General features: G+C 42.7%; 1 protein-coding gene across 1 annotated transcript; it reads right to left on the reverse strand.

Annotated features, from left to right (window-relative positions):
• Nucleotides 1-9,105: 9,105 nt before the first annotated feature.
• insyn1 (inhibitory synaptic factor 1) lies at nucleotides 9,106-13,592 on the reverse strand. Its single transcript, XM_060853842.1, has 3 exons — nucleotides 13,442-13,592; nucleotides 12,169-12,744; nucleotides 9,106-10,047 (listed from the first exon to the last, which is right to left on the reverse strand). The coding sequence occupies exons 2-3, from the start codon at nucleotides 12,322-12,324 to the stop codon at nucleotides 9,280-9,282; spliced, it is 924 nt and encodes a 307-aa protein (XP_060709825.1). The 5' UTR covers nucleotides 12,325-12,744; nucleotides 13,442-13,592; the 3' UTR covers nucleotides 9,106-9,279.
• Nucleotides 13,593-16,295: the final 2,703 nt, after the last annotated feature.

Below are 16,295 nucleotides of genomic sequence, written 5' to 3' on the forward strand. Positions count from 1 at the left end.
AAGGCACTTTCATGCCTCGATCAGCTTTTAATAATCAGTTCGCTATGGATTCAATTTGATTAATAATATATTTGATCAGCAGATCATTTCTCGTTATCGTTCAACCATGGAAAATTCCATCAAAGTGCCATTTTAATTCCAGACTAATGACCATTCAGTTAGTAACCCCTCAACCTAAATGATTAAAGGTAAATATTTCATATAATGGCAAGCCGATGAGGCGTTCTAAAGAACAGAATGCTTTATATTTCTTTGAATTCATGGAGAGACTGGCAAAGCCAGAATAGAACAATGCTTTTCTTGACCTTTAAGAATGAACTATTGACTTTCAGTTGTCTTACAATATACAGTAGAGACTGCTGATAAAATTAGCAGATTCTGAGCAGAGTAATCAAACCTGCAACAGCAGGATAAATCAAGTATAACAGATCATTTCTGTTGTCAATTCAAGCTTCAATCTAGTCTCCTTATTAGAGAAAAATATATAAATACCTAAGAGGCTATTCGAAGATATATCACTTGATGCTTACATGGGACAAAGGGTTTTTCTTTTTAAGAAAGAGTGAACAGATTGGGCCTTAGGTCCTGATAAAGCATGATGGGATGGATTTTCAGATGATGTTTTCTTTCATAGGAAAGGGGGGGCATTGTTTGCTTGCTTTTGAAATGGAGGAGAATCTCTCTCTCTCTCTGAGGGATGTCAGTCTGTGCAATTCTCTTTGCCAGAAGACAGCGGTAACTGGATCTCTGAATTTATTCAAGGCTGGATTAGGTACGTTTCTGATGGGCCTCAGGGAGTCAAGGATTATGGGACGCTGAGGGCGGAGGGGTAGAGGGCAGACAGGAGACTGGATGATCAGACCAGCCATATTACTGAATTGCAGAACACGCCTGATGAACTGAATATCCAACTTTCTCCTCAGTCCTACGTTCTTCGAAGGGTAACATTCTTCTATCCGAGTTAGAAATCTGGGCTAACACCATCAGAAGTATTGACTTTTGGATGAGCTGGGGGTCGAAAATGTGATGCTGGAAGAGCACAGCAGGTCAGGCAGCATCCGAGAGACAGGAGAATCGACATTTTGGGCATAAGCCCTTCATTCCTGATGAAGGGCTTATGCCCGAAATGTCGATTCTCCTGTCCCTCGGGTGCTGCCTGACCTGCTGTGCTTTTCCAACATCACACTCTCAACTCTGATTTCCAGCATCTGCAGTCCTCACTTTCTTCTTTTGGATGAGGTGTTACATAAAGAGACCATCTAGCCTATAAAAAGATCCCATGATATCATTCAAAGAAAACCAGGGGAGTTCTGTTCAATTTCCTGATCAATATTTATCTAAAAAAAATCACCACAGAAAATATCAAAATGTCTTGATAATTGTGGCAGCTTCCCATTTAAATACACATTGCTTCATATTGTTAGAACACTGACTACACTCTGAACATACATTATTAGCTTCCAAGTGCTTTGGGGTCTCCTGAAGGCGTGCAATATTTCCCACAGTGTTACTTTAGTGAAGAGGGTGCAAAGTTGCTTAAAATATGTTAGTTCCTCACCTAAAACAGACAAGGAAACTGGAGTGTACATATGTAATTTTCAGAGCTTCAAAGCTTAATTATCTTTCTGTAGTGCTAAGCTGACAAGCAATTAAAGCACAATGACCTATAATTTCCTTTTGGGTCACATTTATCACAAACCCGCTGCTCACATTATAACATCCACTGTCAATGTCATGGGATAGGCTACAATCAAGCTCTGTGCATGATATGGTCAATATACCATAGTCACACAGATATTACAGGGTAAGGAATTGTTTCAGTGGTACGTCCTTTGATGGCACCTTCCAAACACACAAGGACTTTCACCTGAAAGCACACAGGCAGCAGACACCACCATATGATGTTTCCCTTCATAGTAGATGTTGTAACAAGGGGCACGTTTCTCTCCAAGCCAATCACCATTGTGACTTGCAACGAAGTCGCCATTCCTTCATGGTTGCTGGGTCAAAATCCTGGAACTTTCTTTTAATAGCAATGTTGATGCACCTCTTCAACATAGAGTCATAGAGATATACAGCAGCCAAACAGGCCCTTCCATCTGTTTTAGATTTAGGTCTAAATTGAGAAGGACCTTCTTCACCCAGAGGGTTGTAAATCTGTGGAATTCCCTACTCAGTGAAGTGGTTGAGGCTGCTTTAGTAAGTGTTTTTAAAGCGAAGGCAGATTTTTTTTGAACAGTAAAGAAATTAAGGGATATGGTGAGAGCATGGATAAGTGGAGCTGAGACTATGAGAAGATCAGCCATGATCAGGCTCAAAGAGCTAGATGGCCTACTCCTGGTTCTTATTATGTCCAACTCGTCTATGCTGGCCAGATATCCTAACTTAATCTGGTCCCATTTTCCAGTACTTGGCCCATATCCCTCTAAACTCTTCCTGTTTTATATACCCATCCAGATGCCTTTTAAATGCTGTAATTGTACCAGCCTCCACTACTTCCGCTGGTAGCTTACTCCATACCTCTACACCACCCTCTGCATGAAAAGGTTGCCCTTAGGTTGGTCCCTTTTAAATATTTCCCCTCACACCTTAAACCTATGCCCTCTAATTCTGGACTACCCCACCCATGGGAAAAAGACCTATCCATGCCCTTCATGATTTTATAAACCTCTCTAAGGTCACCTTTCAGCCTCTGACGCACCAGGGCAAATAGCCCCAGCCTATTCAGCCTCTCTCTCAAACCTTCCAACCCTGGCAACATCCTTGTACATCTTTTCTGAACCCTTTCAAGTTTCACAACGTCTTTCCTATAGCAGGGAGACCAGAATTGAACACAGTATTCCAAAAGTGGCCTAATGAATGTCCTGAATAGCCAAAACATGACATCCCAACTCTTATGGATTGCCGTGGCTTAAGAAAGTAGCTCACCGCCACTTTCTCAAGGGCGAATAGAGATGGGTAATAAATATTGGTCCAATCAATGATGCCCATATTGCTTAAGGAAATGTGTGCTCGAGCATTACCAAATCAACTGTTGAAATTCCTACTTATATTCTTGTCAACTCTTCAAAACATTTGATACTAATTCATGGCATAGATTTCATTGAGAGCATTTTGGGCCCAATACAATCATGAGCCTCCAAACCAGTATTTTTTAATCTAATCATTTTTTTGCAAGAATTCTTAAAGGTATGTGGCATTAGTATTCGGGCATTAAGTTGTTTCAAAAGGGCTTAATATAGGAATGGATATTATAATTAGAAATTACTCACCTGCATAAACACATGTTTATTCAGTTGAATGGGTCTTTGGCTATGTTAAACACAATGCAAAACATAAGGTAATTACTTAATGTTTAATAACAGGCACTGTAAGTTTATCACAGTGATGTGTGCTGTATTAATTTTAAACATAAACCAGAATTAGGAAAAAAAAATGAAATATGTCACTAGAATGGTTTTTAGTTCTCATCTGTAAATCTTTAGCCTGTGCTCAAATAGATAGTTGATTGGTCTGCAATTTAACAATATGTTAATCTGTGTCATTGGTAAGAGCATTGCTTTCTGATTAACCAGTGATAACAAAGTACTTTCCACACATCAGAAATCTGGATGATGAAATGAGTCAGAACAAATTAAATTCACCTAAATCGTTCCAGAAGGCATCTATTGAGCCAGTGCACGAGTTCAACTGGCCTCAACTTCCAGCTTAAGAATGTTCTGCCACATAATTTATAGAGAAAGCAAGCTGTTAAAAGTGTACCTCAATGAAAGGCAGCATCCAACATTATATTTCTGTACAGCCAATGAGATTGAAGGATTCAAAAAGGAAGAATTGGAGAAAGAGATAAATTGTGTAGAGTTAGGAAGTAAAAAGAGGGAATTAAGAGATAAGACAAGGAACAAAAGGCAGGAAGGAAAATAAATAATTACATTTCTTTGTATTTTAAATCCTGCAGAGGAATTTACTTGATGCAAAAATGAGACTCACAGGCTTAACTTGGGAATCAGAGATTGATTAGCATTTCTGTAACAATTATTGCTTGATCAAAAGGGTATTTAAACAGTTCCGTTATTTGTGCTAAAACTTTCTACAGAAAGTTTCATGGCCAATTCATATGGAAATTCAGCAAAATCCTAAGAAATAATGATGATATTGAGGGCAGAATGCCATTAACGAAAGGGAAATAGTTGAGTGGCATAAATCGGATGATAGGTTCTGGAGATTTCTAACTCTCAGCATTTCTTCTAACCTCCTGAACCTGTTGGACAATTTGCACATTAAATGAAGTATGCATCGTTCATGCATATTTTTCCAAGAAGCTGTGGGTATATTGTCTGGCAGCAAACACCATAGAGTCATAGCGATGTACAGCATGGAAATAGACCCTTCGGTCCAACCTGTCCCAACCCAAACTAGTCCCACCTGCCAGCACCCGGCCCATATCCCTCCAAACCCTTCCTATTCATATACCCATCCAAATGCTGCTTAAATGTTGCAATTGTACCAGCCTCCACCACTTCCTCTGGCAGCTCATTCCATACACATACCACCCACTGTGTGAAAACGTTGCCCCTTAGGTCTCTTTTATATCTTTCCCGCTCACCCTAAACCTATGCCCTCTAGTTCTGGACTCCCTGACCCCAGAGAAAAGACTTTGCCTATTTACCCTATTCATGCCCTTCATAATTGTGTAAACCTCGATATGGTCACCCCTCAGCCTCCGACGCTCCAGGGAAAACAGTCCCAGCCTGTTCAGCCTTTTCCTGTAGCTCAGATCCTCCAACCCTAGCAGCATCCTTGTAAATCTTTTCTGAACCCTTTCAAGTTTCACAACATCTTTCCGATAGGAAGGAGACCAGAATTGCATGCAATATTCCAACAGTGGCCTAACCAATGTCCTGTACAGCCACAACATGACCTCCCAACTCCTGAAGAAGGGCTTATGCCCGAAACGTCGAATTTCCTGTTCCTTGGATGCTGCCTGACCTGCTGCGCTTTTCCAGCAACACATTTTCAGCTCCCAACTTCGTACTCAATACTCTGACCAATAAAAGAAAACATACCAAATGCCTTCTTCACTATCCTATCTACCTGCGACTCCACTTTCAAGGAGCTATGAACCTGCACTCCAAGGTCTCTTTGCTCAGCCCTCAGACCTTAAGACTGATGATCTATCCTCCAGATTGATCGACCTATGTCATAACCGTGGGCCCCACACTCACTCCCTAAACAGTCTCTCTAAATTTTAAGATCACCGATCAGACCACAGGAAGAGAAGTAGGCCTCTCTGCCCATTAAACCTGCTCCACCATTCAATGACATAGTGGTTGATTTGATCATCCTCAACTCCACATTACTGCTTTTCCACAAAACCCATCACTCCACTGCTGCTTAAAAATATCACACTGTCTGATAGGATCTGAAGAAGACTTGTAAAGTACTTCCAAAATTTTAAATCCAGTAAAGTATAAACCCAATACCATGTTCCCATGCAGTTCAACAAAGCATATACCGGGAACTTCACATAATATTTTAAAAATTACATACCTGCAGGTGACTTGTTCTCCAGTACTTTACAGGAGCCAACGTAACATGATTTATATCCAGGCATCAATTGGAAAATCAGGAAGAAAATTAATCAATAGTGCTATTAATTTTTACCCACTGAGTAAAGTTATTGTGAATCACTGTTGCTGAACCAGTTCAGAATTAGGATTGCTGATGTTTTTGTCGTGCATTAATGACATGGGATGTGAAGTTATAGGGCACAATGGAAAATACATGGGGTGGCACAGTGGTTAGCACTGCTGCCTCACAGCGCCAGAGGCCCGGGTTCAATTCCAGCAACTGCCTGTGTGGAGTTTGCACACTCTCCCTGTGCCTGTGTGGGTTTCCTCTGGGTGCTCCAATTTCCTCCCACGGTCCAAAGATGTGCAGATTAGGTGAATCGGCCATGCTAAACTGCCCACAGACTTAGTCAGGAGTAAATATGGGAGTGGGTGGGTTACTCTTCAGAGGGTCGGTGTGGACTAGTTGGGCCAAAGGGGCCTGTTTCCACACTGTAGGAAATCTAATTTAATCTAAAAAAAATCTAATCAGGTTTAGACTGACAAATAAAGCTTTAAAATCTATGTACTTGCTGGTATCCCTTTGTCTCTGCACTATGCTTCATGACAGCTGGCTATAGGCAGCCCAGAGCAAGAATTTTATATCGAAACCCCACCTCAATGGTGTCACAGTGACATAAACTGGGCCAGCTGCCACAGTGCCTACAGAGTATAATTGATTTTTGTAAATTGTCCACAAAATATTCCCCAATCAGCAGTTTTAAAAATCATAAAACACAGAGCAAGCAAGTGATGAGAGATATCAATAAGTGTACAGATGCCATGTAAATGCAGACCTGAATGAAACTCAAATTGAATTACATTCCACCTTTAAGAATGACTCGGCATTTTGTCAAATTCTTACAGAACAGTATACCTTACATCCGAAATACGTGCATACCTGATCACTGGCAGCATCTTGTATTCTAAGATATTCAACTCAAGGTAATCCGAATACACAATCAGGTTTCAGATTACATAGGATATTAGTGTATACCCATTGGCCACAGCGAAAACCTTACTGAAGGAGAAATTCACCAACTTTACACTCAATGTTGCAAACCTCTAGCTGAATTTGACACTTTGTTCCAACATTAGCTGTTGGTATTATGCAAATCCTTTCATTGATAGGTGCTCTAATTAATTTATAGTCAGCCATTATTTTCTATAATTAACTTCCCGTTCGCTCATAACTGACAACACCGATTCTATTGTTTCATTTGTTGATGCCTAAAAGACATTGCTGAAGCTTTTTGTCTTTCACTCACTGATACAAACACAGGAACGCCAAATATATTTTCTTTCAACGAGTTAATTGCTGCTAAATCACACTGACATCTGTGCATTCAAAATATATATTTTTGAAACTCATCTGTCACACAGGCCAATTTTTTTCCCACTCATTTAGCACATATTATATCTTCCTGGTTTCTAAAAATATATAAATGTATGCAACATAAATTGTGCTGATCAGACATTCTGGTATTAAAGAGATAGGCCTGATCATTATTCCCCAACTGTATAATATTGTACATATCTGTGTCCATAAAGAATACGTTGCCAGGTCAGGCAGCATCTGTGGACAGAAAGCAGAGTCATCATTTTAGGTAGTGGCCCTTCTTCAGAACTAGTTGTAGCTCGGAATTGGTATATAAGCTTTTCCTAATTACAATCAGTTCTGAAGAAACACTGACTCTGCTCTCTCTCTCTCCTCAGATACTGTCAGGTCTTCTGAGTTCTCCAGTCATTTTTGTTTCTGTTTCAGATTTCTAGCATCTGCAACTCTTTGTTTTTTAACTCCAAAAGTTATACTTCAGAGTCACAAAGCTGTACAGCACAAAAAAACAGACCCATCAGTCTAGCTCATTCATGCTGACCAGATAGCCTAAATTAATCAATTTACCAACATTTGGCCCATATCCCTTTAAACCCTTCCCTGTCATGTAACCATCCAGATGCCTTTTAAATATTACATTTGTACCAGCCTCAGCTACCTCCTCTGGCAGCTCATTCCACACATGCACTCTGTTTGACAATGTTGTCCTTAGATCACTTTTAAATCTTCCCCCCTCTCATCTTAAACCTATGCCCTCTAGCTTTGGACTCTTCAACCCTGGGGAAATTATGTTGACTATTCATCATATCCATGCTCCCCCCCCCACGTTACTATATACCTCTATAAAGTTACTGCTCAGCCTCCGACACTCCAGCCTCTCCCCATAGTTCAAACTCTCCAAGCCCCCCACCAAATCTTTTTAAATCCCTGCAAATCTTTCAGAGTCCCCTCAAGTTTCACATCTTTCCTGTAGAGGGAGAGGAGAACTGAATGCAGTATTCCAAACTTAGGCTAGTCAATGTCCTGCACAGTCACAACACAGCCTCCCACCTCCCATATACAATGCACTGACCAATAAAGGGAAGCGTACCAAATGCCTTCTTCACTATCCTGTGACTTCAACTTCAAGGAACCATGAATCCAATTTAGTGTAAATACATGTTATTGACCCTAATCTAACAAAATTATGCATATTTCAGATGCTGGGTGATTTATTATTTTCCGGTATCTATTCTTTCAGCTCTTATGTTAATCATCATTTGCTGTGTGACAATTTTTTCATGGTCAGCTAAGTTAGACATTACGTACAGTCTGCACTTTTTCTTTAAATTAACCTTGAAACTCAAGATATTTTAGATAAAGTAGACACTAATTTATTGCATCAAATGAGTCAATGTTCTGCATCAAACAAACCATACATATGACTTACAAATCAAACGTGTAAACTTTTTTTTTTCCAAGCAGACTGCTTCACAGTGTCTTTCAAAGAAAGATCTTGTCGGAACAAAATGCTCTGTCTTGATTTAAACCACTGCTCTGTCCTTTGTCTGATATCTAAAATGGTAACATTACAGACTGTACCCATTCAGGCAATCTCCAAACTAGACTTTGATAGCATTCGATGGGTTAAATCTCCTGCTGAATATTATGGAAGCATTTTATGCATTTTTTTAAAAAAAAAATCATAAAATTCAGATTTTTCAGTTCATTCAACTGATGGAATTGGCTTAAGGAATAGCACATAGGATTATATTTCCCCCATTCATTGTGGTTCCATCTCGTGTCACTTAATGTGGATGTTGGATCATCTGAAATGGGATAGTGGTTCAGCAAAAACACCTGCAAGGATGGCGAACAGGTATCAGCAGCAGGAACTCTTTTTTTTTAGAAAATAAAGAATGAACCAATTAAATTGGGACAGACTTAATTGCTTTAGAAATTAATATAGAATGGAGTGAAACCATTATTAACTGTAGGACATTGCCAAGAAAGCAGAGCACAAAGACAGAAAGACTTGTTTGGAAGCACGCTCTATTTACAGGCACAGTACTCAGGCAAGATTAAATACTGCAAGTTAAGACAAAAATAAAAGCCTCCTACAATCTTGAAGGTACCAGGTAAAATAAAGCTAAAAAAAAAGTAGATTCTTAAAGTGCATTTTTATGCAATTAGTCAATGGGTGCAAAATTTTGGAATCTACCTTTTCTGTAAAACAATTTTTTTTCTTAATATATTCTATTGAAAATCCCTGAGTCTCATGATGCCAATAGGTAGTCAAGCAGTATCCCATCTAGGGTTGGTGGGGTGGGGGAGATGGGACAGAGGAATTGATGGCTACTTTGGCCCCTCTTTCTTGGAGTTCTGTTGTGTCTTAGAGGACCCATAGGACAGGAGCGTCTGAGTGCTTTTGTGGGACACGGTTTGTGTGCTGTTATTCCTCATGGTTACTTTCCTGGAGGAAGGGTTTCCTTTGGCTGGCACTGTGGACGGCGGGCCGTGATGATGGGGTTTGGAAGCAGATGGCGAGGACAATGCTTTGGGTGCCACACTGCCCGCCCCCTCGCGGATCTCACTGGGGCCTGCACCAGGACTCGCTGCAGAGATTGCGGTTGCCTCCTCCTCGGGCTCCTCGTTCTCATCGTCATCGCAGCACAACGCATGGTACAGAACCTTATCGCTGAATCGCACCCGCTCCCTGGTGCCAGAGGTCCTCAGGAGGGCCTTGTGACTAGGGGCACTGCTAATGGTGTCCTCGCTAGATGTGTCAGGGACACACCCCTCAGGCCCATTGGGGATCAATCCTCCGTTCATCATCCTGTAGTCCACCTCAGACGGGGTGTGTGGGAGCTCCTTGTCGTCACTGCCTGCCTCGACCTTACTCGACTCTCCTGGAAGCTCCAAGAAGGAGCAGAACTCCCAGCTATCCGACAGGATGTCAGGAGTCAGGAATCCGAGCTGCCCGTAATCAGAAAAAGCCCCACATCTGTCGTGGTTTCTCGCTGTGTCACTGCTGGAGGTGCTACTCATTGTGGCAATTGTCCAGTCATCTGGCTCCATCTCAAAATCAAAATCAGATGTCAATTTGTCGATCTGTTTCACTACCTACAGTGGAGAGAGACAAGCAGCTCTGAAAATATTCAAGAAATTATACCTTAGGAATACTAATGATTTTGGGAGGAAAAAAATACTTACATGGATTGGACAGCTTCAAATCTGTGCCAAAAATTAAACATCCCCACTGTTGTAACAATCCCTCTCTGTCTCTCCCACCATAAACCTCGCTGTGTTTCTCCCTATCACCCTATTCCCCCCCCCCACCCACCCCCGTCTCTCCTTCTATTTTGGTCCTTATCTCCCTCTCTATTTTTCTCCCTGTCTATCTCCCCCTGGATATCCCTCTATTTTTCTTCCTCTATTTTCTCCCTGTCTATATTTCTCCCACTCTATCTTCCCTTTCTATTTGTCTCCTTCTACTTTTCTCTCTATCTCCCCCTATGTCTCCCTCTATTTGTCTCCCTCTATCACCCCCTCTATTTTGGTCTCTCTCTCTCTCTCTCTCTCTCTCTCCCCCCCTATTTTTCTCTCTCTCTCTCCCCCCCCTCTATTTTTCTCCCTCTCTATCACCCCCCTCTATTTTTGTCTCTCTCTATCTCCCCCTATTTTTCTCGTTCTCTCTCCCCCCCTCTATATCTCCCTCTCTATATCTCTCCTTCTATTTCTCTCTCTCTCTATCTCCCCCATATCTCCCTCTATTTTCCTTCCTCTCTACCACCCCCTCTATTTTTGTCTCTCTCTCTCTCTCTCTCTCCCCTGTATCTCTCCCTCTATTTTCCTCCATTTCTATGGTTCCCCCCCCCCCCCAAACACACCCCCCCCCCCAAACAATCTTAGTCACTCATGGCAACTGGCTCTTCACAAGAGGCTGTACAATATAGTAATTGACAGGACTTCAACAAATAGATTTCAATCGGGGTTAATTTAGGACCAGAGGACATGTGGCAAATGCGTCCAGGCATGGTTAGGAAACTGGGGGACCAGAAACCTGTTTCCAGCCCGTGAATTTACTGAGACAGATCGTTGTAACAACAAACAATTGATTAAAGCAAAGGCAAGAGACTCGCTGTGAGACATACAGCAACAAAATAAAAGTAGCAATCATGAAGAGGTAGCAGATTGTCTTGTATTGCCATAGCGAGGTGGTTTCAGATTAAATGTGCAATATTAGCCAAGACGTGGGGAGCAAGTGGCTCTGAAGGAAAGATCGTAACTAGGACTGTGTTTCTCTTCAAGACTTATGTTGAAAATGTTTGACCAATATTTACAGGATGTTGTCAGCAGGTGCAACACTAGAGAGGTCTCCACAATTCAGACCATATCTACACAAAGCCTGCAGTGTCAAGACAGTTGGAGCTCAGCAACTTCACCCTCCCTGTCCTTCAGTAAGCAACAACAGGAGGGGACGGACAAAGTTTAAACTGTAAGAGGGGGGCTTTCTCTCGCCTTCCTCTGCAAATCTCAGCTCGGTCTATGCTCAAACCTTTATGGTGCACGTTTGCAATGTTAAAAAATATGCAACAAAAAAAACAGCCTCTAAGAGAAAGCAAATGATTAAAATAGATGCAAGGAAAGGGGGGGGGGGGGGGGGGGTGTGCAATGCTTTCTTGAATACCAAACAGCGGGATGATCTGGGAGTTGGTCACAATTAATGTTTAAATTACATGGCAAATATAAAATTAAAACTAACAACACCCTCTAGGAGAATGCAAAGGATTAAAATAGATGCAAGGAAAGTTGGAGGGGGGGGCACGATTTTCTTGAATAAGAAACAGGGGGACTGTATTGGAGTTGCTCACAATAAATGTTTAAATTGCATGGCATATGTTAAAACTAAACGCAGCCTGTGTGAGAATGCAAACGGTTAAAATAAGTGCAAGGAAGGGGAGGCAAATATAAAATTAAAACTAACAACAGCCTCTAGTAGAATGCAAAGGATTTAAATAGATGCAGGGGGGGGAACAGGATTCTCTTGAATACCAAACTGAGGACGGTCTGGGTATTAGTCACAGTAAATGTTTAAATTGCACGGCTTCATTAAAATTAACAGCGGCCTCTGTGAGAATGCAAACGATTCAAAGAAAGGGAGGGGGGCACGACTCTCTTGAGGGAGTTGTTCAAGACAGAGGGGGGTGAGAATAAGGAGGTAAGGGAATAAATCAGCCTCACCTCCTTCAGCTCCTTCGCCACTTCTTTGAGCTCCTGCAGGATAACTTCGAGCTGGTCGATGACCATTTTCATGCGGTTCCGGATCACCTCCTTGGCTGGGGTCTGTGCTGCTGCCTTGTCGCTGTTGTGCCTGGGAGAGATCTCTCTGGTTGACATTATTCAGAGAACTAGCAAGAGGCGGCCCTCGCCACCCATGCTCCTGGCCGCTTCCCTGGTAGACCCTGCGTGGAACTGGCTGACACAGGGGAACAGGATCCACCATCTTCACACCAAAACCTTGCCCAGGGATCGATCTCTCTCTCTCTGGCTTTGTTTTTTTTTCACATGGCACAGCCTGGATGGTGGTGGTTGGATTGTGGGTTGGGAGTAGATTTGTTTTGGAGAGAGGAAAAGGGTGGAGGATCAGAAGTTTGCACCGATCAATCTATGTTGTCCCTTTCCCTGCAGTCACTCGAAGAGAACGGTCTATCTCCACACAGATGCACGCAGACTCTGCTGAATTTCTTCAGCGCCTCTCCTGTAATGTTTCAGGTTTCCAGTATCCGCAGTTCTGTGTGGTTATTTATTTTTTTCTCTCTGTTTGTTTAAAAAAAAGGTGGCTCTGTTATTTAAAAGCTTGAAACTCGCTGTTCATCTGCAGGTCAGTCCTGGGAGACTCTGCTGTTCGCAATCAGGACTGGGCAACATCTCAAGGCTGGGGGCTGACATCCAGGCGTCTCTGTCTCTGGGCTGCCCTGAGAAAGCACAAACCCTTCCTTAATGTTAATCCTCCTCATAACCAGCCTCCCCACCACTTCCCTTTATCACCCCCCAGCCTCCTGTGGAGAGGGGAGGGTTTTTTTTAGGGGGGGGGGGGGAGAATACGCTTACCAAACAAGTATTAGAAATGTGCAAGGGGTGAAATAACAACTTTCCACCTGCAGACTGTGAGGAGGGGGCGAATTCACGCGGAATGCAAGCAGACAAGAGCAAACCGAATGAGCCATTTGAAAGCAAGTCCTCCCCTCAATTCATGTTTTTTCTCTCTCTCTAAAGGGAGACATCAAGTTAATTGTCAAACATCTGCTTCTCCCAGCCAGAAGGATGAGCAGAGATGCTCATTTCTATTGAGGAGGGGTGTGCAATCGTTAGTAAATATTTGAATGCAATATTTAAAATGCACACACAGTACAAGTCCCAGCATCTGCAGTAATCTGCCCCCACATAGTCTTTTCTGCTCCCTCCACCCTTGTCTTTTTTTTAAAAAGAAATGCTTTATCTGAAGCGTGCTTACCTCGGTCCATCTTTTACCCAGCTCTTTGGAATTCCCGACCAGGAGCAGGAAAGACAGGGGTACTCATTGCGGATTTGCCGTGTTGCAAGCAGTCGCCAACCTCCTCAAAGAACGCCGGTGCTGTTCAACCGGCCTGGCTTCCCCGTTACTCTCTGCGTCAGATCACTCACAGCAACCCGAGCTAATTCAGTCCGTTTGCAAGACACGACACTCCAGGAAGGAGAGAGGGGGAAAAAAAAGCGACGCTTCACCGTCGCCAAATTACGTTGCATTTAGTAAGATAAACTCCAATAATTTATATCTGCTACCCAGTGCCTGCCTGACCCAAGACCCAACAGCAATATCGCGTGGACTCCTCTTAAAGGCAATTGCTCACATCGAGGAACTGACCAAATTAAACAACAAATATACATTTTAAAAAAAACAACGCGATACATTTTCAAATTATTCTAAGCAAACTTCACATCTACCCAATCGATTTGGGGTTTAAAGTTGCAACTTTTGTACGTTTTGCAATGCATTCACCTCCCCCCCGATCCCAAATAATTGACAAGTGTCCCAGTTTAATGAGTCTTTAATAAGCAAGAGGGCACTGTCACACTGGAGGTTATAATTGTTGCTGCTTCGTGTGTTGAGAGCGGGTTTTAGCAAATGCACGGAATCACTGGGAAACCTGCAATAATTTGCCTTTTCTCTCTGGGCGCCGTGTGTTCGGAATCTAAGCAAATTCGCTCTCACACCCACCACTAGAGGGACTGGCGCCTTGTCTTTGGATAGGACTCAAAGCGACTTGTTCCTTGCATGATTTGGAGGTGCCGGTGTTAGACTGGAGTGGACAAAACTAAAAATCACACAACACCCGCTTGTCAGCCACCTGATGAAGGAGCAATGCTCCGAAAACTAGTGCTTCCAATTAAACCTGTCGGACTATAACCTGGTGCAGTGTGATTTTTAACTTTGTTCCTGCATCTAATGGGAGACAGGCTGTGAAAGAAGGCTGGGGCTTTGGGTGCCAGTTTAACAAGAGATTGTTTATCCTGTCGCTGAGATCTGAGCTCCTTGACCTAACTTGAACTACATCAGCAAGGCAACAAAGAGCTCAAGATCGCACCCATATCCCCAAAATAGACCCATTCAGACCTTTCAGGAAAGTAGCCTAGATTTGCCCTCTCACCCCAAAGATGAGTATGGGAGTTGGGTTATCTTGTTGAGTTTGGTGAGACCTCTTCTGGAATACTGTGTGCAGTTCTGGTGGACCAGTTATTGGAAGGGTATTATTAAGCTGGAGAGGATTCCGAAAAGATTTACCAGGATGTTGCCTGGTGTGGAAGGTTTGAGTTATAAGGAAAGGCTGTGACTTTTTTTTACTGGAGCATAGAAGGTTGTGTGCTTATAGAGGTTAATAAAATCATGAGGGGTATAGATTAGGTTAATGGTAGTTGTCTCTTCCTTAGGATAGGAGATTTCAAGACGTCGGGGCATATTTTCAAGGTGAGGGGAGAGAGATTTCGAAAAGACACAAGGGGCTTTTTTTTTACACAGAGGGTGGTTCATGTGTGGAATGAACTTACTGAGGAAGTGGTGGATGTGGGTACAGTTACAACATTTAAAAGACTTTAGGATAAATACATGAATAGGAGAGGTTTGGAGGGAAATGGACCTGGGGGAAGCAGGAGAGATAGTTTAGTTTAGGCTAGGGTTATGTTCGGATTATGTTTGGACCGAGGAGTCTGTTTCCGTGCTGTATGACTCTGTGAGATCCGGCTGTGTTGCAGTTCCACAGTATTGACTTGGAGTGGCAGACCAAATGTGGCATGTAGCGGGACATCTGACTGCAGCTGTAGCTGATAAAATTTCACTTCTGTACACAGTTGAAAAAGTGCTGGAGATTCCCAGCATCTCTGGAGAGAAACAAAATTAACTTTCTGGATCCGATGTGACTTTTTCAGGACTGTAGGGGGCGAGAAAGGTGATGGGTGAAAGACAAAAGGAACGGACAAGTGGAACAGAAGGGAAGATTAGAGGACAGAAGGAGATGGAGACCGACAGTACTATAGAACAAAAGTTGTGGAGCAAGCGGAAAGCATAGTTCCGGTGTAAATGTTAGTGCAAAATAAAGGTCAGCTGTGATCAAAGCAGAAATAATATCAACAAAATGAGAGGCATGGATAGGATAAATAGACAAAGTCTTTTCCCTGGGGTCGGAGAGTCCAGAACTAGAGGGCATAAGTTTAGGGTGAGAGGAGAAAGATATAAAAGAGACCTAAGGGGAAACCTTTTCACACAGAGGGTGGTATGTGTATGGGATGAGCTGCCAGAGGAAATGGTAGAGGCTGGTACAATTGCAACATTTAAAAGGCATTTGGATGGATATATGAGTAGGAAGGGTTTGGAGGGATGTGGGCCGAGTGCTGACAGGTGGGACTAGATTGGGTTGGGATATCTGGTCAGCATGGACGGGTTAGACTGAAGGATCTGTTTCCATGCTGTACATCTCTGTGACTCCATGACTCTAAGATACAGTCACAAGGCTCAGGGCAGGTACAACTATCAAAGCAGAGGGCACAGTTCATGGTCTGAAGTTGTTGAGCTGAATACAAACAGAAAGAACTGTGGATGCTGGAAATCAGAAACAAAAACAAAAATTGCTGGAAAAGCTCAGTAGGGCTGGCAGCATCCATGCAGAGAAATCAGAGTTAACCTTTCGGGTGCAGTGACCCTTCCTCAGAACTGAGCTTTTCCAGCATGTTCTGTTTTGGTGTGTGAAACTTGGTGTTGAATCCTGAAGGCTGGAAGGTGCCCAATTGGAAAACGAGGTGTTGTTAACTCCACCTGGGTGCTGCGTGTCAGTGCA

Source organism: Hemiscyllium ocellatum, chromosome 42, assembly GCF_020745735.1.
Source record: "Hemiscyllium ocellatum isolate sHemOce1 chromosome 42, sHemOce1.pat.X.cur, whole genome shotgun sequence".
NCBI classification, from domain to species: Eukaryota; Metazoa; Chordata; class Chondrichthyes; order Orectolobiformes; family Hemiscylliidae; genus Hemiscyllium; species Hemiscyllium ocellatum.

Bases quoted from the DNA above. Each gene is read 5' to 3' on its own strand.
- insyn1 (XM_060853842.1), bottom strand. From the start codon at position 12,324: ATGTCAACCAGAGAGATCTCTCCCAGGCACAACAGCGACAAGGCAGCA. The intron at 10,048-12,168 runs GTGAGGCTGATT...TCTCCACTGTAG, and splicing joins TGGCGAAGGAGCTGAAGGAG to GTAGTGAAACAGATCGACAA.